General features: G+C 38.9%; 1 protein-coding gene across 6 annotated transcripts in view; it reads right to left on the reverse strand.

The window, feature by feature from the left end:
• Nucleotides 1-26,417, reverse strand: part of ATP2B1 (ATPase plasma membrane Ca2+ transporting 1) — a 125,224-nt gene that overhangs the window by 67,414 nt on the left and 31,393 nt on the right. For all 6 annotated transcript variants that reach the window (XR_007129348.1, XR_007129347.1, XM_047740771.1 and 3 more), the window contains exon 2: nucleotides 707-1,132. Coding sequence is in view for 4 of the 6 variants with exons in the window: in XM_047740771.1 (XP_047596727.1) it covers nucleotides 707-914 (208 nt within the window). In the remaining 2 variants the exon portion in view is untranslated. The remainder of the gene's footprint in view (nucleotides 1-706; nucleotides 1,133-26,417) is intronic.

Genomic DNA, 26,417 nt, shown 5'->3' on the forward strand with positions numbered 1-26,417 from the left:
AATTTTCTTTTCAACATGATGAATGTATAAAAAAGGTCACCTATCTCAAACCATTTCAAAGGCCATAATGCAATGAAGTTATAATGACTTTTCTTGATTCTCAAAAAGAAATTTACTACAAATTGAGAATTATGAAACCAAAGATTTCTTTGAACACAGGGAAATTGAACATAATTCTAAGACTTGAAAATTAGTTGTAATCAAAGGAACTGTCTGCTAGGTAAAAAAAAAAAAAAAAAATGGCTTCTAATCTACTCCATTTGCTTTAGGACCTTCTGAACTAATTTATTAAAGTTTAGGTTAAAAACAACTTGGTCAGCTACTGGCAGTGACAACTACTTCAAGTCACCTTATAAAATGAAGGCTAAGTGAGCAGGGTTTATTTCCACTGAATCCCCTGGGGGCTACCCAGCCTGGTTCCATTCTCTACAGCTCTAGTGGAAAAGCAATCTTGTTACTATAAACAAGCAGCAGCAATATGCACAACAGTACAAAATATTTCCTCCCACCAACTTAAATATATACATCTGTAATATTATTTCCTGATCTAAAGTTACTTTAATTGCACCAATCTGAGAGCTAACCCACCCACCTTAATGTCACTAAAATTATGATATAATCATATATATAGAGGGAGGTGTATTTATGAGCCAAATTCCTAGTGCTCCCCATACAAAGAGCTAAAAACAAACATAACACAACTCACCTTCATTGGGAGATGTTTTCAATCTGCTACAAATGCCATAGACATCTCCATAGCTTTCCTGTATTTTTCGTAATGCATCTGTAGACCTGAGCTCCATGAGAGCCCGCAGCTCTGCAAGCGTGATTCCAAAGTCTCCGTCATGATTAGCTTCCTTCAAAGAGTTTTTTACTCCACTATATGCAAGTGAATTGTTTGCCATGTCGCCCATTACAAGAATAATTTATTAGGAGGAAAATGTTTCCCAAAAGACTCTAATTTTCACTTGATATATTTCCAAGATGAAAATCTCTTAAATATGAAAGTCTTTCTTAAACCAAACACTCATTGTATAATTTCGTAGAGCAGCATCAACAGCACTTCCCAGAGAAGTATCTTGACCTTTGGCCCATGACTTGTTTCTTCGTATCAATCATGAGATGTACACATCTGTAAGAAAATAGTTAAAAGTTAATACAATCCCTCTTTAATAGCATTATGCATACAAGTGTATTTTCTAAATAGCATTCCAAGTAGCTAATCAAAGTACACATTTAATTATAGAAATATTTTAACTGCAGTCTCATGCCTGTAAAGTGTTTTGCACGACAAAATATCCAAGTATAACTCCTAAATAAAACTGCATTTCAAGACACTAGATCTCACCATTATTAAATGAAAACACATTTCACATGACTGAATTTTATGTTCCATTCAGTATCACTGTTATTAACAGTTATCACTCAGCACTTACATTCCAAGCACTATTTCTTTAAATTCATTCTCTCATTTAATCATCACAATTTAATCCCATGAGGTGTTATTACTCCCTCTCTACTGAGAAGAATAAGCCTCAGATAATTTCAGTAGCTTCTGCATAGCTAACGAATGCCTAAAAAAATGGATGAGCTGGGATGTCTCCAAACCCATGTTCTTTCTAATACATGGAACCTTCTTTCTAAACCTTTCATACAATAGAGACCCTGAAAAGACAAAAGACACAACAAACAATATGCTTTCCTGAAGTCCTCCTTGGCCACTCTGCAGCACCACCATCTTTTGGCTTTCTAAAACTATCTTCCACCATGATTTCTGTCATATGTCATCACCTCAGGTCTTGCCTTGACCACCTACCCCAAGAAATCCTCTACCCCTTATCACTCTTTGTCATTACTCTACTTCTTTGCCAGGCTTTATTATCTAAAATTACCTTGTTCATTTATTTGTCAGGCTTGCCCATTAGTACATTCTGGGAATCTAGAACTGTGCAAGGCACATGGCAGACAACCAGTGTTTAAGCAATGAATGGATGCATTACTTTAATTTTCCCTATAATACTTTAAAGTTCTCCTTGTAATCTAAGCCACCTAAAGATGTATGTTCAGCTCTTGTCTCCATCTATGTTAACCATCTTTAGCCATCTCAATGTTAACATGCTCAACACTGCTTTCATCTTCTTTTTTCTTTTTAAGGATTTTATTTTAGAGAAAGAGAACGCACACACATGTTCACAAGCAGGGGAAGTGACAGAGGGAGTGGGAGAAGCAGGCTTTCTGCTAACCATGGACCCCAATGCAGGGGTCCAATCCCAGGACCCTGGTATCATGACCTGAGCTAAACGCAGATGCTTAATCAACTTAGTCACCCAGGGGTCCCAGCAACACTGGATTCATCTTATTCCCTAAGCAGAGAACTTCCTTCCTCACTCACCATTGTCCTCATCACCTGGGCTTGAAGTCCTAAGTTATCTTTGATTCCATCCACTTCAGCTTCAGTCACTGAGTAAACTCTTCTTTGAAAAGCTCTTTTTATGTAACATTTTTCTTTCTGATCTTCGAGTCCCTCCTTCACAAGTTATAATCACTACCCCCCAGGTTCTCTTTCATTCTAATTTCTCCTTTATCCAAAGGTGTGCATTTTGCGGCTACATTCAGTTTTTAAAACAGGCTTCACATACCTAAACTTATAGGGTAAAGAAACAGTCCCACTGCTCATGCCTATTTAGCATTGAAACCTAAGCTCTAATTTACCTATTCAATCTCTCTTCTTCCTCGAATACCCCACTCCCCCATATTTAATAAGATGTTCAATGACTGGGAACGAGAAAAGATTACTGGCAAGTGCAATTAATCTTCATCTATTAAACTGTTATGAGGATATTTACAAATCATGGTATGTGGTCCTCATACCTCAATATGCTTCAAAATCATCTACAGGTGATTAAAATACAGATGGCTGGGTCTCGTCTCCAGAGTTTAAATTCAGTAGGATTAGGATGGGTTCCATCATTTGCTTTTCTAACAAATTCCCACGTGATACAGATGCTATCAGTCCAGAGAGCATACTGTGAGAACCAGTGGATAGGAAAATGGATTAAAAACTCTGAATTCATACTAGGATGGTTGAGGAAAAGTTGCTTGCCTCGGGTTAAATGTGCAAGGATGTGATAGCTATAGATTCTGTAAGACATTTTTTCATTGCCCGCTTCCTCCCACTTCAAAAATTTCTCTTGCTTACCCAATTATTACCAATTTTACTTATCTCAGAAGCAAAGTGGGCTGCCTCCTACTCACATATCAATTATTATAATAACCTGACTCTAAAAACTTGAGAGGGTGGTTATTTGACAATCTCCCTGAGTTTCCAAATCCAAACTTTGCTGGCATCCGAGTTATCACACCAATCTTAAAGTAACTTATTATTGTACAAGAGAAAAAAGAATTAAGATTCCTAACTAAGTCTGTGTGTATGTCATCAGTCTTCTGGTTTCCTCCACAAAGAGAGGAGTTTCCCTCAGTGGTAGCTTCCTATCCCATCAATTACCACTGAGGTAAAATAAGCTGCCTCACAGATTTTCCAAGAGCCACTGGACATATGTAGTTTCTTCGCCTTTCTACCTTCTTTTGGGAGCCAGATTTCTGCAAAACTCATACATTCCAGTCTGAGTTATTAGGGTAGGGGCAGACCCCCAGATTTACAAACAAAAAACACAAAAACCTGCTCCAAGTGCCTGAGGTGAGGTAAAGAACCGATTAACTTTGGATTCAACTGTAGAGCTTTATTGCTGTCACACAAAACCCAAATCTTCCACGTCAGCTTCTGTCAATATTAAAACTAGTATTTTTATTCCTCTCTGCCAATCCTCTTTCGACAGAACGCAAGCAGGAGAACGGGTATTACTTACGGGGTTCTCTGAAACTTCTCAACAATAAGGACACATAATAGAGCTGGGATCTGAATTTCTATTTCTGACTCGAAAGCCATGCTCCTTCCACTATACTGCCTCTACTTTATGCCTTCACATTTATTAGGTTCAAATAAAAACTGTCCTAGGTCAAAAAGAGTCAAATAATGCCAAATGTGCCAATGTATATAATACAAGAATTCTAGACACTGTAGCGGATATTCGTTATCTGCCAACTCCGCATCCTTTCCCGCGCTTTCCAGCAATAATTCCCACTTTTTGTTTAGGGATCTGCCCTTCCCGGACTCTCAAAGCAGTCCCCATGTGGCTTCCTCCCACATCCAAACATTCCCCTGGCCACAACTGTAACCGGTTCAGGAATGTGCATATGACCCAACAAAGGCCAAAAGGGAGGAAGGAGGCTTCTGCTGTGACTCTGGGGGAGAGACTTGTCTCTTCTTACTGAATTTAAATCCAAGATGTAGAAAGCCTCTGCAAATGAATCCAAAAGGGAAGGTGAGACAGAGGGAGGAAAGGAGAGAGGCAAGGAATGTGCCTGTCAGTGCTGGATCATTTGAGCCCCTTGGTCAATCAGTGTCTCGAGCCTGTCCTAGCCATTGATTTTCTTGGTAATTTATCAATAAACTTCCTTCTGGGGTTGAGTTTTGTGCCACTGTGCAAGCCACATAGCTTTGATGAGTACATGATTACCAGTTATGTCCAGTTCCCCCACTGTTTAAAGAAAGAGAAATCCAAGTGAAATCACCAAATGCAAATGAGCCACTTTCCAAAAGTCTACTATCTGAATTTACAATTACCTACATGTTCTATTTATCAGGCTACTGTCTATTTTTAGATTGTCTATCGTCTCCTCTGCTATTTTCCTCCCTATCCACTTTCAACCCTCCATTCACCAAACTAGTGGATTCACAAAAATGCTTAGGACAACAAAAAAGTTTAGTTTTTTATTTGTTAGCTACAAAATGACAATCAAGATGGGGACACACTGTTTGGGACTGAGATATAACAGAATGTGTAAGATGTTTTTGCTTCTTTGTGCTGTCTAAAAGATTTTGATCTTCCTTTTGGAAAGTTTAAGGAGAAATGTTACACGGAAGCTGAGGACCCCAAAGAGAGGGATTTTAAAGAAAACAAAAAGGGGCTCTATGGAGTTCTCTTGGTCTATATAACTTATCCCTAAATCACTAGATGACATCTCTGGTCAAACCACTACTGGAGTCTTTGAGGGATTATGAAAAAAGAAAAGAGGTAGTTTCAGACTGCAGTTAGGCAAAAGCAGTAACCGTTTTCAAAAAGAAGGATTGAGATGGATTCCAACTGACACATAAGCTTTCGTAGGAATGAGCAGGGCCCTCCATTGAAGACCGAAAAATGACTGTGAGGTTCTAGTAATGGGTGAAGCTTATAACGAGACAGCTTTGTTAATTACAAGTTCAGTTCCTTCTTTCACAAGAACACTTGACTTGTGGATCATGAAATGGTTGTATGGATGTTATCTAGACTCAACAAGGATAACCACAAAAAACTGCGTATCAGAAAAACTCCAAGAAACACAGGGCAACAGTTAAGTTAGGTATGGGATGAAATACGAAGCTAGATAAAATTCAGAGCTCTGAAAGTATTATATAGTAACATGAGATTTTTGCAGACAAAGATACAAAATGAATGCTCCTATAACTAAGTGTATTATAACAAAGAGGAACAACCTGCAAGGCATTACTAGGTTTCTAATTCCTGACTTCTAAACCATTGTTGATGATTCAGAAACACAGAAGTTATGTTTCCCCGATCTGTAGATGGCTTAAAGCCGGGTAAGCCAGGAAATGTTAGATGACAGAATCCGGATTCAGAAAGACAGGTAGGAAGGAGAAGTAAGTGCATTGTCACAAAGTGCACTTACTTGATGTTAGTTAACATGATGTAAGTGCTTTTCACTGGGCCCCCAAAGAGAATATGTTCTTAGGCAGCAGTGACAGGAGCCTAACACTCGTAAAGATAGGTAACAGACTATTCTGCTTCACCCTGGACAAACACACATGAATAAGATTACTGGCTCATCTATAAAAATACATTTACAAAACAATACCCACCTCTTTAAATGTGTTAATATCCATAAAACTATTTAACTTAGCCTGGCACACAGTTAATGTTTAAAAACGTTAGCTATTTTTTATTGTTAAGAATATTTACCTGCTCTCCTCAGATGAGGACTGCCCAAACATTTCAGATGAGGAATGTTTAAAGAAGTAAGATTTCTAAACCTAGAGGAAAAGAAGATTCTCATGATACTCTAACACAAAAGAAACTCTGCTATACAGATAGAATAAGAAGACTGAATGTCTCAAAAAGAGTGATGAATGAAAGACTTATTTGTATTATACGTAACAGGCCTACTAGGTCAGGAGTGAACAGCCATGGTCTATGTACTATAACACAGTTAATAATAAAGAGAATGTTGAAGAGTCAGGAAACCAGTGCATTGAAGAAATGGAGGAAATCTAGTCTAGGGGAGGAATAAGTTGTGGCAGCAAACTTCAAACATGTGACATTCTACAGTGTAGAAAAGGAACCCGATGAATTTTGTGGCCCACTGAAGGACACAAGTAGAATGAAAGGAAAGAAAGCTACAGAGAGGTAGTCTTTGGCTACATAAACCAGAACTCTGTAACAAGTTATCAAAATTTGAAAAGGTCAGTAACAGTTAATTTTAAGGCAACATGACTGGATCAAAAGGAGCTCAGATACCTGGTTAAACATTATTTCTGTGTGCACCTGTGAAGCTGTTTCTAAATGAGATTGGCATTTGAACAGGTAGACCAAGTGAAGCAGACTGCGGGCATCGCCCAATCCATATAGGGCCTGAATGGAATAAAACAGGAAGAGGGAGTTCACACCACCTCTGAGCTGAGACAGCAATCTTCTGCCCCCAGACTGAAAGTGACACCACTGGCTTTCCAGGGGCTTTAGTTTGCAGACGGCACAGCGTGGAACCCCTCAGCCTCCATAAATGCCTGAGAAAATTCCTTATAATAAATCACTCTATGTGTCTACTTCCGATTGGTCTGTTTCTCTGGAGAACCCTAACTAATAAAGGGCCTCTGGGTCAGAGGACACTCCCTAGTCCTGGAGCTGATCATGCAAGATACTGGAAGAATTATATGGAAGAGCACTCAATACCTAAAGATAACCCATGCCCTTTTTTGTGACAACTCTAATCTTTAAAAACCCATTCCTACTTTAAAAGGTGACTCCACTGGCCTAATAATGCAGTAAGCATGCTTTATACACATACACAACTGACTTCCTGTTCAGCACTCCATTCTCCATTGATTCTGTTTAGCTTTTAAAAATAAAGACTCCTTTTAGGCAAGATTACTTCAAAGACAACAAACCCCAGGGGGGGGGAATTCTTCCTTGAATATAATGTATGAAAGATGCCATCTAATTTGAAGATCTGCTAACTGTGATCACAAGCTTAAGAAAGTCATGTAATTAATTTCAACCCTAAATTTAAACAAACTGGTTATAAACCAAAAGTAATATATTTGTTAGAAGCGAATCCTTTCATTTAAACTTTAATTTCTCTCTTAAAATGTCCTCTGAATAAACTAGCTACAGATTCCCAAGTATTCTTAATTTTTTTCAAATCATTCCCAATTCACAATGAAATTTCAAAACATACAAAGTTGTAGTCCTAAATCTTACTCTTCAATTTTCTAATACTTCTATCATGGGAGCAAAGAATGATACATAAACTACTTTGGTACATGAAGTTACCTTTGATTTCATATACTCTTTCCCAAAGATATTCAAACAATTTTCTTAAGGTATCCATACTGAAATATCTCAATGAATGTCTTTGGGTTTTCATTTGATATACTAAAATATTCAGTCAAATCTCCATTTACGAGCTCTAATACATCTCAGTAAATTTTAAAAACTAAAAAATCAGTTTTTACAAATGTTCTTAATCAATGACTGATTTTATAGGATCACAAATTATAGATCTGGGGTTTTAAAAAGCTAAAGCTAAAAGACAGATTATTTTCATTCACTTAATAAGAGAATTGTTTAAGTTTCTATGTCAAAATAAAATACTAACCATAACAAATTTTAAAAAGCTAACATTCTGTTAAAAAATGGTTACAGGGGCGCCTGGGTGGCTCAGTGGGTTGAGCCTCTGCCTTCGGCTCAGGTCATGGGATCGAGGGTCCTGGGATGGAGCCCCGCATCAGGCTCTCTGCTCAGCAGGGAGCCTGCTTCCCCCTCTCTCTCTGCCTGCCCCTCTGCCTACTTGTGATCTCCATCTGTCAAATAAATAATAAATAAAATCTTTAAAAAAAAAAGGTTACAAAGGCAAGAAATCATAGAATTTAACGGATGAATGGGATGTTGACCAAATCTAATTGCTCATTTTATAGCCAATGAAACCAAATATACATAATCTACTTCCAAAAAGAATAAAAGATGCTTATCAAAAAGGAAAGCAAACATTAAATACTCACAAAATCATTAAAAAGAAAAGTAGAAGACCAAATTTAAGTCTTGGGTAAATCATAATGTACATGTTGTAAAGAGGCTACTAGCACAGACAAAGATGTCACTGTACTTCAAAGTGGACCACATTTAACTGACAAAAAGCTAAAAAATTGTTCTGGACTGCAGCTTTCAAAAAAGAACACTCAAGAATCTCCATTTTCTTAGTTTCTTTTTTTTTTTTTTAAACATAAAAATTAATCCAACTTGCTTTGTAGACAAGTAGTTGTGAGGAGAGGGATAACCAGCTTTTCTAGCTGTTTTTCACTGTAGCTGCTATTAGCATTTTATTATCAGCACTATCTCATAAACTAAGAAATCCAGCTGGGCCCACACTGCCCCACCCTACCCCATTAGATAATAGCAGTGACCTTCAGTCCTCAGGCAGGACAACCTAAAACTCGCCACCTTAAATGTCCCCTGGAAGCTTGAACTAAGTAACTGCTGTGTAACTAAGCCTAAATTTCTGTCCATTAAGCTTAAAGTTTACTTAAAGACAAAAGCCATGCCTTATTCATCTTTGATTTCCATATCTTACCAAGAGGTACTATGATCATTCAAAATATAGTCACTTTCTAAAAAAAAAAACAAAAAAAAACCAAAAAAACCATTATCCTGATTCACACCCTACAAATGTAAAGTCTTCCAACAAGTAAAACAATTTTTAATTAGAAATGATAAAAATGATAAAAATGTATGGTAAACTACTAAATATTGAAGTACTGCCTTGTAGTATCAGATTAATGGCAGAAAAAAAGAGGATGGGCTATCAATACTATGCATATCTAAGAGTAGATAGATCAAGATCATGAATGGTCATGTTTCTTTCACAAAGTTCTGTTATGTTCAAGTTATTTCATTAAAATGCTCCAAAGAACCAAGGGATAACTCAATTTGAATATTCTCTGAACTCACACTTTTTACTTTTTTAAGAGGCTTAAAGAAAGCATACACACTGCACAAAGGGACATAAAAGACTTAAAGCGTGTTTATTAAAGTTATTTATATCAGGTGAGTAAAGAATGATAGATAAACAAGATTAAATTCAACAAACATGATTTCAGTTTTATAGAACTGATAAAACAGAAAATAAACATTGTCTCCAGTGTCTGATTTATTAGTCTCACAGGATTCATAAATACCGTTGCTGCATCTGAGTGGACTGAAATTAGTCTCTCTCCCCTCTGTAAATTACTTACCATCTACTAGACTCTTCCAGAGGCACAGACTAAGTACTCCACTTTGAAGGGCAAGCCCCAGCTGCTGCCAGTGATCAATTCAGCACCAGCACTTCGGCAAATCTCTCAGGGTGGGCAGCAAGTAGATGAGAAGAGGGGAGGCACTAATTTGTTTTTCTAGTATAGCTTTTATTGCACAGCAGCAATGATTGGTTTACCTCTCTGTCCTCCACCAATGCCTGTGAACTCAAGGCAATTTGTGGCATTTGATTTTAACCCCTAGCACTGTCTGGAATATGGTAGGTGCTTAATGTCTATGTTTGATCCTTAAGCTAAAAATCAATTTGAAAAACAGGTTTTCTAACAGTAAACAAGCTCAATTTAAATAGAACAAAACCTGATAACCCTACATTTAAAATAATATGCAAGGCATGCAGTGTTAGTCAAGAGAAAGTCACGGCATTCAAGGACTTTCAAACCACCTTGATATGTAACATATACAAACGTTCCTTTCCCTTAAATCATTTCAGACAGTATTAGTTAAAAGGTATTTAAGATTTTCCAATGAGCTATATAAGGACCGCTACATAGCAATGACTCTTAACCAAGGTCCTAGACCCTTGAGGCTATGAAAAGTAATAATGCTGAGTTTCAATTTTTCATAAAGCCTGGAGTGATACATTTACTTGAGAAATAGTTTGTTAGGATTATCCATACTAAATTAAAGTAATACCAAATCAATATGGTAAATCAGGTCAGCAACTACCTCTAAGTAACACATAAAAATCTTATCCAGTTAGGGTCACTGGATAAGAAAATCCTCAACTCTCGGGGCGCCTGGGTGGCTCAGTGGGTTAAGCCGCTGCCTTCGGCTCAGGTCATGATCTCAGGGTCCTGGGATCGAGCCCGCATCAGGCTCTCTGCTCGGCAGGGAGCCTGCTTCCTCCTCTCTCTCTGCCTGCCTCTCTGCCTGCTTGTGATCTCTCTCTGTCAAATAAATAAATAAAATCTTTAAAAAAAAAAAAAAAAGAAAATCCTCAACTCTGAATCTACCATCCTTTCTGAAATTTGCAACTTCTACTTCATCTTCAAGATCAACCCACTTCACTCTAGCTTTTTCTCCTGGACTGCACTGAAACTACTTTTCAAGGTGACCAGGGACTCCTCTTGTTCGAAATCTAAGGGACATATTCCGTCCTTCTTATCTTAACTACCGGCAACCTTTGGCACCAGTAACCACCCTCCCCACTCCCCCTCACCCGCTGAAATGTTCTGCTGCCTTAATTTCTCTGATGCTCCATTTGCGTCCCCACCACACCGCCATCTCTGGCTGCCTGTTTTCATTTTCCACTGTTTGTCCTATTCTTGAACAAGTGTCAAGGGAGTCAATGGCGAGAGGCTGGGTGGTGCTGTAAGCCTGACCGTAATTGCTTTCATCTGTTCTTAGTGAGCGCATGAGATCAGTTTAGAGATAATAGTTAAAATTTATTTGCATGGGCATTTACAAGGGTTTTTTTTTTTTTTTTGTCTCTCATATTTTAGAATTTCACAATTCAATTAAAATGGTAAAACCACACTAGAACCGTCTGGCTCGGTGCAGGTGTGAATAAAATCACCTCGTTTCCTTTTCCTAGCCTGAAACACAACTCCTATTCCCCACAGCCTTTAGTTTATAAAGAAATATGTCAGCCCAAAGCACAAGAGAGTCTATAAATTGATGATTCATCCCCCTCCCTGGGACTGTAAGACAATTACTCTTGCTTTTGATAGCACAGATTATTTGTTTATGCCAACAAAGTACTTAATTAAACAGAGTATGTGATAAAATTTTAATGTGAATGATCCCAAACACAGATATCTTGACGTTCACTCTAGGCATTTTTGCTTTATGGTCAAGTCTGTTGGAGTCGTCATATCCCAAACCCTGAGGATACCCTATCTCATACAAGGTTGTTCTAGTTTTGCAAAGTTGCACTTCCACAGTCAGAAACCACAATCCTTCTGAATGCACCACAGCCAGGATAAACTGGAAAGTGCTGGGTCACATACTAGATTATTAAGATCATTTCCACGCTAATTCCACAGACTTCAGATCAGTGGTTCTCAAACATCAGCAAGCCTCAGAATCCTGGGAAGGACTTGATCAAACGTGATTTGCTGGACTCCCCCCGCCCCCTGCAGAGTTTCAATTCGGTGGTAGATCGGGGTGGAGGCCCAAGAATTTATATTTCCAACAGCTTCTCGGGCAACGGAGATCCTGATGCTACTGCTGCACCATTGTGGACCACCAGGCCCTGAACTACGGCTGAGGAACCAACTGTTGGATTATCACCACCATCCAAAGTTCCCTGTCAATTAAGTTATATAAGCAAATTACTCACGGCTCCTCTCTATGTTATTCTCAATTTGCATGAATAATTGAAAGCAGACCATACTCTAAAAATATTCTGTGAGCTGTTACTTTAAATTGCTTTGATTTTTAATACCAAGTATACTGACAGCCACTAAAAATAATTTCTTTCATTCAAAGAAAAAGGGAGATTCATATTGTTTCATTTTGAGCGTGTAAAATGATTTTAAACACCTAAAAGTATTAAATTTTAAGACATTTAACAGAGAACTATAATTTACATACCTACCTTCTCCTACTGCCCTCCTAAGTAAAACTATCCTTTGTCTTCTCCTGTTCTACTGTTCAATTTAGGCATTTCAAGAACTCTCACCCTAACAGTGACAGTTTCCTAGTAAAAGGGAAGCCTTTGAAAGGCTCAAAATTACAGAAAGTTAATTTTATATAATCCTGTACAGCTTACCACCAAATGTAAGAACATATTATATCTCCAGTTACATATGAGAACAAAATGTTCTATCATTTTCTAGTTTCACTGGTTTGAGAATTTGAGCTATAGTCAAGGAAGAGATTCCTAAATTAAAACAGTTTTTCCCCCCTTCTGTTCAGGAGCAAGGAGGCAGTATGAACACTTGAATGTCACACCAGCTGCTCTCTCAGCCTACTCAGTCCTTCTGAGCTTCTATCCTGTCAGTTCACAAGAACCTACACTTACATGCTTAAGGAAACAGGATGCTCATTATGTCACTGAACGAGCTCACAGAAATAAAGCTGGCAATATTTAGGGAGGCAGAACTCTTATCTGTAAATTTAACATGAGCTTTCTGTTTTCTTAATTAAAAACTGTAAATTTCAAGGATTTTTTTATCCCAATATTTAAACAACTGAACGCAGAAATAAGGAGAGACACTTTCCCATTTCTTTATCATCTTTCTCTCTATTTACACGGTCTGAGAGCTGATGGTCTTTTGCAATTTCCAGCTGTAGTTACTAAAGAACAGAGCAGTAAATCAATACCCACTTTTGCAACACATTCAAAGATTCTGGTTGAAAAATAAGGTAAGCTGTATTTTAAGAGAGTGTTAGGCAAGAATCTTAGAGTTAATTCACCAAAGTGCAAAGAATAGTGGAGATCAAGGAACGTGTTGAACCACAAGCACTCCATCCCATCACCCCGATGATCCTTCAAGCTGGTTTCACACAATTCCTGACCTTCATTCCAAGACTTTGATTTGTACTCTGTGACTGCTCTTCAAGGGTAGAACCACACATTAAAAAATCATTATCATTTGGAACTGTCCTATTTTCAAGATTCTCCTCTAGTACAACTTATCTCTGTTTCTTTTCATTTACACAGAACCCTATGAACACATTCTGACCTCCAGGCTCAAAGGCAGTCAAGACCCCTTCTGATCATACTTGCCTCCCTAAAAAAGCTAAGTTCCCAATGGTCAGTGACTCTGGTTTTGCTCCTAAATCTCACTTACTCTTTTATCCTCCCACTAACTCCCATTCCGTTAATTAGCTACCTCTGAACAGAAAGACCGTCTGGCTGAGCAACGCTGGTTGAAATTTTTAAGACTGAGTTCTTAGTTCCACTGGAAACTTATTTTTTTCAGTCCCATATGATCCACTGATACATCTCTGTCTTCCCTAGCAAGTTCCTCTTTCTCTTCCAAGTCTCCTCAATTACTCCAGCTCTTGTCTCTACCAGGCCAAGAGAGGTCTCCTCCGGACACCTTATCTCCTCGTCTTTGCAAGCCCCGGCCACCCACTTAGCACCGGCTAGTTCACTTAGCCTAACCAATATTCAGGTACACTCTATCACAAAAAAGGTGCCTCCCTCTCATCCCCCAAATAAGCCTCACCTGGATCCTGTTAACCAACCAAGTGATCCTTCCCCACCCCAGCCCCCTGCCACACCCCTTGATAAGGTCCATTCTTACTGCTTCCTGGTCACCCTTTCACCTTGAACCCTAGCAAACGGAATCCATCCTCAACAGTCCTGAGCTGGCTGCCTGTGGTGATTGATCTCCGGCTTCTTCTCAGTCCTCATCCACCTACATAAGTTTTTGTGTCATTTGCTAGTATTCTTCACTCTCTCCCTTCTGTCGCTTACTCTGTCCTCTTAGGCCTCCCAGAAATCTCAACCCACATTCCCCCCTCTTTTTTTTTTTTTTTTTTATGGCTGGCTGAATGATCAGTATTTTCTGTACAGAAATATTAGGCCAGATCTCCTCATCTACTGCTGGTTTAAGTCTGGCCATAAGGCCAGTGCCAGGAGATGGGACCATGATGACAGGGTGATGTTTCAGGCTACAGGAGGCTCAACCCACAGCAATTTGGGAGAGAGAACTCCTCCCTGTGACGAGTTTTACCTGACAAGGCCGTGGGCAGGGTACTCACAGACCCAGAAGGCTCATGTAGCCCACCCCGTGTGACAACCTTGTTACCAACTTGCCTGTTGTCTCACCAGGAGATGACTCCTTCCAGCAGGAACTGGGTGAGCACTTCTGGATACCCAGCACCCCAAACAGACCTGGGGCTTGGATGACACACCCAGGGAATGATTGTAGACCAGAACTGGACCAAACTTGGGTGTAAAATTCTCAGAGATTGTGATTAGTTGAGAAGGAAGAAAAAGACCATTCCTGCTGCCAGAACAAAATACCAAGACCGGGTGGCTTAAGCAACAGAAATTGATTTCTCACAATTCTGGAGCCTTGGAAGTCCAAGATCAAGGTGCCAGCAATTTGGCTCCTGGTGGAGGGAGGGCCCTCCTCCTGGCCTGTGGACAGATGTCCTCTTAAGAGCTGTGTCCTCAACGGTCTCTTCTGAGCCCTGGTCCAGGACTGGGCTCACTTATAGGGGCTCCTCTCGCTACAACTTGCTGTGATTATGGGCAGAGTACATTAACCTCTTTCTGTGCCTCAGTTCCCTTTCCTCTCTTTTCATTCCTTCTAGTCATTGTTCCTTGATTTCTTTCTCTCCAATGAAATGTAGGAGCCCTGAGCCTTCTGAACTCTGGGAGTGAAGGTCAGCTGGGAGCCACACCTGCCTCAGGCAGTTAGGGGAGAGATCTGTATGGGTGTGAAAACCAGATTCTCTTATTTTCCAGGGGAGTTTCCAGACCATGGGTGCAGGGTGATGGGCCATGCTCCTCAATAAGTCAGCTGTTCTATGTTCCCACCAGTCCCTGCCCCAAAACAAAGGTCCCACTAAGGCTGCCCTCAGGTGCCCTTCCTTGGCTTTTTAAAATTACTACTATGCCCAAAGTGAGGTTATCATGCCGGGATCTATCCGCAGACCTCTCTTCCCTCTTGGCAGCTGATACCACAGGATGATCTACATCTAAGGCCTTGATCAAGCTCTAGGCCTGTGTTTTCAACTGTTAACAGACATCTCTATCAGAGTATCTTACAGCACAAACTCAACCACCAATATTAAACTTATCACAGTCTGTCCCAAATCTGTTCTCAGTGGAGTTCCTGTTAGTCCCAAACATGTCTCAGTAAGCCCTATGTCCAAGACTTTTTCTTCAAGGAGTTTACCAACTAAATAAGGGATAAAGACGAGTATATAAGTAAACAGAATTAAGTGTTACAGAGAGAGCATCACAAGAGATTTGGTGAATACACAAAGGATAAAGTGTTAAAGGGGTATGTGGCCTCAAGAAAGGCTTCACTGACTGGCATACATCTAAATTGAGGCAGAATGGGGCTGGGGTGGGAAACATGTTTAATTTCCTTTTGTAGCAATTGCAAAAAATAAAATGAAGGGACAAAGGAGGAAACTAGATGGAAGGAGTACTTTCAAGACAGTGAAAGATCCCAGGCAGAGTCTAGTCTATGAGCATCTCCCTTCTGCAGAGGTCTTCAACAGAAGAGGCGTGGATGGGGACATGGATGTCCTGTACCAAATCTGCAAACTTGTCTCATCCATTTGTTGCCATACTGCTCTCAGACTCCCTACCTCCTTTTTGCTTTGGACAAGTTTCAAATAGCAGTCTCTAACTGTCATTTTCCCTAATGAATCTTCCCTAAGAAAAGCTGGCCTCTTTCTTTTGCCTTTCTATGAACCTCTCCTTCAAGGAACAGTTAAAATGCCCTCTCTGCTGGGATCCCATTACATGGAATTAGTCTATTTCTCTCTGCATCTGTAGTCTTTTTCAGATACTACAGCATTCAGTGTGGACTATCACAATTTCCTGTGTGCATGGCTTTCCTTCTGACTGAACAGTCAGCTCTGAGGGCATGATGGTTCGCTCATTTCTCTGTCTCCTGATGACCACACTACAGCAACAGCACCTTGTTGTGGAAACTACACTGGAGCATGTGTGGCAATGCACGGAAAAGAGTGCTCCTTCAGTAAGGCCCATGTGGGTGCCTGCAAATGGGAATGTCCACTCCAGAGACACAGAGACTCTGCCAGCACTCAAGTGGATGCCCAGATCACCACCGAACAGTAACTATTCGGCAGGGCCACAACGTCTAAGATGTTCATTCCAGCACTTTCCTGTATTTGCTGATTGACCTTGGGCAATTTACCCAGTGTTTCAGCTTCCTCATTTGTAAAATGGGAATAACACCATCTACCCTCCTCATTTTTTAGAGGTTTAAATGAATTAATACATGAAATATCTTAAAATCATCCCTGTGTCTTAGTGCCTGGCATTTAATAGTAAACACTCAAAAAACTATAACTATTTGTTATAATTAGCAGTAGGAGATTTTAAATTAGTTTCCAATAAACTATCATATTCAGCACATATTATTCAATATTTAAGTTAGCCCACCAATACAGAAGACACATAGTAGACATCTGTTAAATGAACAGAGACATTTAATTCAATATTTCAATGTGATTTCCTAACATTTAATGACATCTAATGGTATTTAAGAATTAAAAAGCAAGAGGGCTGTATCGCATATCCAGAATTTTATAACAGCTGATCTACAAATTAGATTTAGTCTATTTTTTTTTAAAGATTTTTTATTTATTTATTTGACAGAGAGAGAGATCACAAGTAGACGGAGAGGCAGGCAGAGAGAGAGAGAGAGGGAAGCAGGCTTCTTGCTGAGCAGAGAGCCCGATGTGGGACTCGATCCCAGGACCCTGAGATCATACCTGAGCCGAAGGCAGCGGCTTAACCCACTGAGCCACCCAGGAGCCCCAGATTTAGTCTATTTTTAAAAAGAATAGAAGAGGGACACCCCAGAGAGGGAAAGGTTTTCTTCTTACAATTAAAATTAGATGATTAACTGTTGAAGATTCTTAGAGACCTAAAAGTAACAATTAAGAAAATTAAACACCAACCTAGAAAACTCTGTGACACAATACTCATGGAGAAACACAAAAATACACATCTATCCAATTATTATAACCATGCAGAATTCACACACTAAATAAATAGACATGAACCAGAAAATAAGAGGAGAAAAGGAGCTAATTTGTCAGAGTAACCTTCAGATTATTTTCTTTCCTAAATGCTTAGGATGTTATTTAAGAATATAATACTGAAGAATTTCTCTTCAACTGTTAGGCACTCTGACTTTGATCAATCAGCATTATATTAAAATTCCAGTTAACAAGGAATTTGCCAACTCTGATATCGACCCACAATGTCCTTAACCAAAACTAGGAACAGTTATTTAAAATTAATACCTATGATCCAGGATATATCATGAACAAAATGTATATTGAGCAGCAAGCACTGATTTAATAATCTTAATAACTTTAATTTTAAAATGCACTATGAAAACTATCAATCAAGTACAAATAATCATTCTCATACCTTCAGTGCTGGCCTGAGCAGGAAGAAAGAAAAAAAAAAAAAAAAAGGCAGAACCTAAATGTAAAGAGGAAAAACAGCACACTATACCAAAGACACAAGCACACATAAAATAACAGAACTTTCTCAGAACTTCATCACCAGAAAAGGAGCATAATGGTACAGCCTTTTGCATTGAAAGGAAAGGCTTCATGCATTGTCAACAGACTGCCTCTCATCATAAGAACTGTTTCAACCATCTGGGAGGAATTAAATTTTTAAAACTAGTAGATTAGATTAAGCCATATGAGACTGCTATTTTTATAGATGAAAACCAGTGGAGTATCAGCAGTTTCATATGGCTCGATCGAATTGATTGAGCTAAGCATCCACATCAAGCATCCTAAAAAAGAGCAAAATGGAACCCAGAACTCAAGATCTGACACAGCTAGACAGAACAAGTCCATTTAACTTCATGGGGGGAAAAAAACAAAAAACAAAAAACACGTAACATTCAGAAATGGACTGGTCAACCAGGAAAACACAGGCACAGAACATCACTAGAACAGAAAAAGAAAATGTAGCCTTTCTCATTAAGCACTGTTTAGGACAGAGTATTTTAAGCCACAATGAAATTCCAATAGTATTTGTATCCTGTGAAGAATTATAACATTGATATTAGTTATTAGAGTAGAACACCCATGCCAGGTACTAAGCTAAGCAATTTACAGTATAACTCTACCTAATCCTCCCAACACCCTCCAAACAACATACTATTATTGACGCCACTGCCAGAGGAAGTAACTGGTCTGTGAGAGGTTAAGAAAAGCCTGACTCCGTTCAACATTACAAACATACTATATACTACTTGTGGTGCCTATATCCTCACCAAGCAACCTTCTAATTATAATGTGGTTTCCCACGTGGTAAATCTATAGGGAAGGGAACGTGCTAGCCAGGACTCTGGGAATCTGCTTGCCAACGCAGGCCTGGTTTTGCTTTACTATAAATTAAATAAACTGACATTGTGATTTTTATATCAATCTCACGAGCCTTGATAATATGAGTCTGACCCCAAAAATCAATTATTACAGTTTAGATGAACTGGGTTTCAAAACCTGAAAATCTCAGACTCTTTGCCATGGTAAAACTACTAAGGGCTAATACAATCCCCATCCTGGGAGGGCCCTTTGAAGGAAAGTCAATCCTCATTATCGCAGGAGAGGAGATACCTCAACACCATCATTAGTAGTCTCCTCCTTTCTGAAATCTCTAGAATACAAAAAGGCAACAAGGAAGGGACAAGATTCTAATCCTGACTCTGCTGTGTTAACATTTAATCCTGAGCAAATCACTTCTCTCATTCCTTGGGCTCATTTTCTTATGTGTAAATGGAGTCGTTATGATCTTATTCCTTTCTTATCTAACACCTGTGGCTGCCTATCAATTTCTAGTTTTCTCTCCCCCCACCCCTTTATCTCTGGGTATTCCTTCTGCTCTGACTGGCCCTGCTGTTCACTTTCTGCTTCTGCACCCATCCTAGCAAAGTCTAGGGTCTGCTACTCTGATCTCACCAGCACTCACATTTATGACTGTAGATCTGTAATACAAACACTGCCTGTGTCCTCATTATCTGACTACTATGGATTATATAGATTCTAGTATGGTATTTGTATACACCTGATATACGGAACAGTTGTGCCTTTATCGGAAAGACCCTCATGAAATGTAACAGTTTTAGGGGTCAGGGTTACAAATGGTTATTAGTATTTTCTTTTCCAAGTTTTGTCTCCTGCTTCTACTCAGTGTGCCTATGAAACTATACTTTCAAGTCTCATTTCTCTCTCATCTCCAAAACCTCGATGGTAATTTAATTTTTAGTTCTAACCTCAAGCTCAAACCTCAAAGCTCCATTCCTATTACCAAACACCAAATTCCTCTAGACCAGCCTTTTCTGAACTAGTGTCTTAGGGAAGGCTCATTTATAGTCGGTTAATAGCTATGATGTGAAAAGGTCAACACAGTACATAGGTTTCCATTTACTGAGACTTTTCATAGCCTTGCACATTTGTGAATTTACAAGAGGGAAATATTATATGTAGTATTTCCTGAACTTATTTTTAACTACTCTTTTTTTCCATGGAGCACCTATTAATATCTCCTGGAACCAGTGTTTCACAGAATACTTTAGGAAACACTGTTCTGTTCTTCCCTGTTTCAAAGTGTCAACCACTTAAGCTCAAAAGCACCCCTAATTCTCACTCTCCCCAATATGCAATCAGTAGCTAAATTTTTTCTTTCCAAATCTTACCATATTTATCCTTTCTATTCCCTCTATAACACTGAATTGCAGACTCTGTCATACATAAGAGTTATAGATCATGTCTAGTTATAGATCATGTCTAGAAATAAATATCAGATATGTTGCTATCAACCCCTTAAGGCTGGCATGAGGATTAAAAAAGAATGAGTCTAACATCCTGCATAACATGTCTTTCACAAGCATCCAAAATTTCTCCCTAAAAGTTGGTTGGAATTGTTCTTTATTATGGTAAATTTTAATTCAAAGCTTAAGGAAAGCCATCTCCATGATTAAGGGCAGAACTGGCCTTATGCATATCAGCCATGATTGGGAACTTTTTTTTTAAAGCTTTTATTTAAATTCCAATTAACATACAGTGTATATTAGTTTAGATGTATAATATAGTGATTTAAACCCTTCCACACAACACCAGGTGCTCATCACAAGTGCGCTCCTTAATCCCATCACCTATTTCATCCCTCCTCTTCCCCTCGAGTAACCACTGGTTTCTTCTCTAGTGTTAAAGAGTCTGTTTCTTGGTTTGCCTCTTTTTTTTTTTCCCATTTGCTCATTTGTTTGTTCCTTAAATTTCACATATTAGTGATATCATATGGTATTTATCTTTCTCTGACTTATTTCACTTAGCATAAATGATTGGGAACTTTTAAATGACACACATTAAGAAATGCCAATAGTATGAATATGGCATGAGTAATAACAGGGGCAGAGTGGGTGTCATAGCTAGCACTGGGTCTCCACGCCCTTCAAATATAATTAGGAAGTACAGAATAGGTAACAGCCTATACCTAGTTTCTCATTTATTCAAGCACTCAAAGGTAGGTTTTTCTACCTCTTTATACACTGCGTAACTCCTCCGTTGAGTCTAGTGACCTTGCTGGGATTGGCATGAAAAGAACAGACATTCAAACACTGCTTCCTCTTTCAAGGTGTATCTGAGTGATAGATGTTGAGGACACAGTAGCAAACAAGACAGAATCATCCCTTTCTCCACAGAAACATTCTTCTGGAGGAGATATATATGAAACTATAATTATACAATTATTTAATCATAAATGTAGTGAATATACATCACTTGATTCTTTTCTCACCTTTGGTTATTCATAATTTGGTAGGAAGGAGGGAAAAAAATGGGCATTAAGCTTATACAGGGTTCAGAACTGCATGCCTCATTATAAATGTCAGAACTGGCCAGAAAATGCAAAATAAACATACAGGATTTGGAGGAAGACAAGGATGGATGGTCAAAGGTGGGAGGGAACCTTTGGCCACAGGTAGCATTAAAACCAAATACTTTGGAAGTGTATCTGACAGCAAAAACACTTCAAAGTATTACCTCTTTGGCTTACTGCCAAATGTAAAAGAAAAAGCACACAATTTTGAATGTTTACTATATAGAGAACATTGTGCTATCAATTTTACATGAAGCTGAATGATTATCATGAAGATAATAACAATAACTAATACTTCCGCAGTGTTTTGGTTTACTATGTGGTCCTATGAGACTGGTATTACTACTTTCCATTTTTCAGTTGAGTAAACTGAAGCAGATTAAGTAATTTGTATAACAAAGGTGGAATTCACAGGCAGCCAGTGTGGTTTGCTTCTCACCACTCTACCCTATCTGTGCATATATATCCATGGAGGCATGGTATCTGACTTCTCCAGAGATGTTCACCCACTCAAAAATGCAGCACAAACAACTAGAGAGCATTAAGACTCTCTGGGAATTTTAATTCTGAAGGATCGTATGTTTAACAAATCAGGAATTTTCATTATAATCAATATTCACTGAAGCTCGTGATAAAAAAAAATTATACTATGTTACAAAAATTTAAAAACAGGCTAAAAAAGGAAAGGTAATGTCTAGATTACCTACCAAGAAGAGAATTCTACAAAGAGAAAAACCTCAATTTGTTCCAGCAATTTGGCTTATGCTCTCACTTTTCACAAGTAAGAGATGTACGTAACAGTATACAGGGAATACTATTACCTAAAAATGCCAATTTATCTCCTTCAAAGTCAAAATATCCAACCCATCTATTCTGAAGAATGACATACTTCTATTCTGAAAGTAGCATGACTAGGAACTCTTTCAAAGATGTTATTTTGAACTTTGAGAATATTTGTGTTACTGCTATATTAACAATGAGCCTTCTAAGAAGTACATGCACCTTTTACCTATAGAGCGGAGTGTCGTCTGGCACAAGGCAGACACTTAAATGTTCACTGAATGAATAGAGTACTATTTAACTATCATGCTAGGAAAAGCAAGCAAATACCCACTTGATACACCAACCACTGTTAGGTAATTTATAACTGAAGCAATGAAGTACCTTTTACCACACTGCAGAAAAGTGGCCACCACAAGTTCATGATCATCAAAATATTTCACATGATCCAACCACTGATTATCAATATCACAAACAGGTAAGAAAAAAAGAGCCGTTTCTAGATTGCCCAGACTCCATTACGATTCTAGTGGTAGGTATACTATTTATCTTCCGGGGCGGGGAGGATACTACTTTTACCTCAGAAGCCCTAACTAGTCAGGATTTAATTTTTTTTTTTTTAAAGATTTTATTTATTTATTTGACAGAGAGAGACCACAAGCAGGCAGAGAGGCAGGCAGAGAGAGAGGAAGGGAAGCAGGCTCCTCGCCAAGCAGAGAGCCCGACGCGGGGCTCGATCCCAGGACCACGACCCAAGCCGAAGGCAGAGGCCCCAACCCACTGAGCCACCCAGGAGCCCCAGCCAGCATTCAATTTTAGGTATAATCATCTCACAAATGATAAAAGGCTCTGAGAAAATGTGACTTTAAAGAACACTTAAATCTATATAGGCTAAAAGAGTTACTTTTACAACCTCAGAGATTTACCATCATCAAAATGTCTCTTCACTGTGGGGAGGGGGTTCATTAATAGCTGTTGACTTCTAAGGCAGCTAACCCATTGCTTGTGGGTGTCTAGCATGTAAAACACAAAATCCAAGCTGTGGGTGGGTACTGGGGATAGAGAGAGAAGTGCAAGGATAGAGAACCTCCCAGTCTCCCCTCTCCCACTGCAGGAGCTCTCAGGAGGTTCTAGAAAGTACAGGAAAAAAAAGGCTAAAACCAAAGGTATTCCACTAACTCTCAACAATAAATCCTGAATTCACCCGAGATGCACAGACACACAGCAAAAGAAATACAGAACGGTCTACACAACTTATGGTGGGCACAATTACTGGTGATCTACTTCATCAGACTGTGTGTCAGCATCAGATATAACTGCGTATGACTTGGGACACTCATTTAAAAATTACAATGTCCTGGAAAAGATCTGAAAAATAAGCATTTATTATACTTCAATCTTTAAGTGAGAAGAGTGTTTCTACTTGGCTGTCTGTAGATACGATTTCCATTAAAAGAGTAACAAAGTGGTACACAAAGTTTGGGGAACACCAAGTCTTCCCTAGAACACCACATTTACTTGACCAGAAGTATAAAAGTGGCAAACAGATGCAACTTATTCATTTTCATACCTGTTGCCACATAGACATAAAACAAAATTTTTTGGCTCCCACATTTTTAAGGTAATTACCCTTCTAAATTCACATTTTTAAAACAATTATAATCCCCAGATTTACACAGTAGTCATTTTTAATTGTTATTATTATAGAACAGAAACCAAAGTGAGGTGCTTTTGCTTTGCTTTGTATTTTACGGTTTTGAATCACGATCTCTCCTTAGAAGAAAACTCTGCAACAACTAGTATCCATTATGGATCAAAGAAATACTCAGAAGCAACGCTCTCAAAACCAAACACCACCGCCACCACCACCACCAAACCAAACCAAACCAAACCTCCCAATTACAGCACTAGTCGGAAAAGTATTTCACCATTTTGAATATTAACAACTACTTCATACACCCAATAGACCAGGAAGGCAATACAAGAACCAGCAGATAGAAGCTTTATCATTGCCAAATGATACTGAATATAGACCCCACAGGATATTAAACACCTTGTATTTTTCATGGATTCAGGGCCCTGCTTCTGAGATACTCCTATGCAGAGCCCAGCTGTTTTGAGTGATTTATCCACAGGAGTTTAATTTCAATTGTGTGCTGGGAAGTGGGAGGCAGTGATTATACCCTCCCCAAATCTTTCTAGCACACTAATGAACATTTTAAGAAATAGTTTCCAACTGAGATTAATTAGCCCTTCAAAAATTCTCCTCCTAACTCACTAATGGCAGTATCTGATTCACCATACCTTAAATGGAAGAATGCAGGACTGAGAATATAACGAAACTTACGCTGTACTCATTTTAAGACTGAAAATGCCACAGAACAAACGTACTTCCTCTACTATCTTCGAAGGAAAACTGTACTGGAAGGAATACTACTTACACTTCCTTAAAAATACATGAAGCGATTCCTTCAATTCTTTTTGTACTTACTTATCTCTCCTGGTACCAAACCCCACTAGTGTTCGTTTCTTCTTCTCTATCAGAAAATTAGATGTGGCTATTCATAATTTCACCAGGAGTAGACTATCAAGTAAATTATATGTTCATCCTGTTCACTGTTTTTCCATCAAAAACCTAAATGAAAACATAAAAGACACACAATTTTCAAATGCCACAACTAGGCAAGATCTCATACTAGGTGGAAGACTACACATGCTGTGTGTGGGACAGAAAAGGGAAACAAGGTGAAAGTGTATAAATGTTAGATCCTGTGCTGACTTCTTCAGGGGGAGAAAAGCCATATATAGATACAGAACAGAGAAATCTTAAAACAAAACAAAAAACTTAAGGTTTTAGTTCACTATAAATTCAACCTAACCCTGCGTGGTTACCATTACATTAAATAAGGAGGGAAGGCAGCAGTGGACCTTCAACATTTCCTGGAGAAACCAACTGAGGAAAAGTATTATTTGCCTGAAGAGGTCTTTGATACTGAAGAAACAGCCAGTTTCAGAACACATGGTTATATATTCATGGGACACTGGCCTGCTTCAGCACCAGAAGAGCTCCCTCTTTGGGTCAAGAGTCAAGGAAACTTCACCGTGTCATTTCTAAAGAAATCTAAATACAGACACTCTTATGGAAAAGCACACAAACCATACTATTAAAAGACAAGAGCCATCTTCATGTTTTCTGGCAATCAAAGAAAAGTACAGGTAAATGCAACTCTTCATTACCTAATTCAGAGGACTGAATATTAAAAATTTATTTTTAAAAAGGTAACTGATTAGAAAACAACTTTCCTAGTTATAGTTACAGAGAGACTATTATGTACTTATCCTTACGCTGAAATGTTCCTCCTTCAAAAAACTTTACTTCTACAACCCATAGATCAGAGATGCCGTAGATAAGAGGTGACACTGGCTACATTTCCCTCTGAATTAGCCCTTCACGGAGAGAAGTGGAGCGGGGTGGGGGAGTTACACTGCTGTTCATATCGATAATGAAACATTACAGTTGAAATAAAAATTACACAGACTGGTAAAACTTCCATTCATTCCTCCAAATGAGTGCTTACTGAGTGCTGGGCATATTTTAGGAACCCAGAAATCAGGAGTGTATAGGGCCATGTTCCTGTCCTAAAGAACCTTGAATTCTAGCGATTCTGGGTCTCCTCTGTCTTCTGAGAATGACAGGACCTGAAAGAAAGTGTGCAAAGAAGGGGCACTACCTTAATGTGGGCAGCAAATGGTATCTGAGAGTGTCCCCAACCATGACAAAACAGCTTCAATTCAGTGAGGAGTGAGGAGGAAGAACATCTGTGGTGGAGGGAACAGGAAGGTCTTGAGGTAGGAATCAGGCTGAAATGCCCAAGAGAGACAGAGGGAAGGCCAACGCAGCTCGTGCACAGAATACGAAGCAGACACCGTGGTGGATAAGCTGGGAGAGTTGGAAAGGGCCAGACACAGAGCGAGGGGCCTGCAGGCCATGGCAAAGAGTCTGATCATTAATTACAATGAGCTATGCTTTGATATGTGTTTTGAGATTACTTGTGCATCTTCTAAAAGTGGACCCTGGTACAGGGAGAGGTAATGAAACTTTTCACTAGTTTTATCCATTTTTTCTCATTAGGTGAGGAAGTGGAAATAGAACATCTCTAAAACAGTGAGGAGTTAAGGCCATTGCACCAGGCAAAATTACTAACCTACTAACTGCCCCACCTTCCCACACAAAGTAAGAGTTTATGTGAAAGACTTCATCAGTGAATAATGTGGATAAATAGGGTGACTTGTGACCAAAAATAAAGGTGACTAACAGGAGTGCCTTTTTTTTTTTTTTTTTTTTTTAAACCCCATGTTTCAAAGCAAAGTGATTCTACAATGGAAATCAATTCCTTCATGGAACACAGGATTAAATGATGTGA

This window comes from Lutra lutra, chromosome 8 (assembly GCF_902655055.1).
Source record: "Lutra lutra chromosome 8, mLutLut1.2, whole genome shotgun sequence".
NCBI classification, from domain to species: domain Eukaryota; kingdom Metazoa; phylum Chordata; class Mammalia; order Carnivora; family Mustelidae; genus Lutra; species Lutra lutra.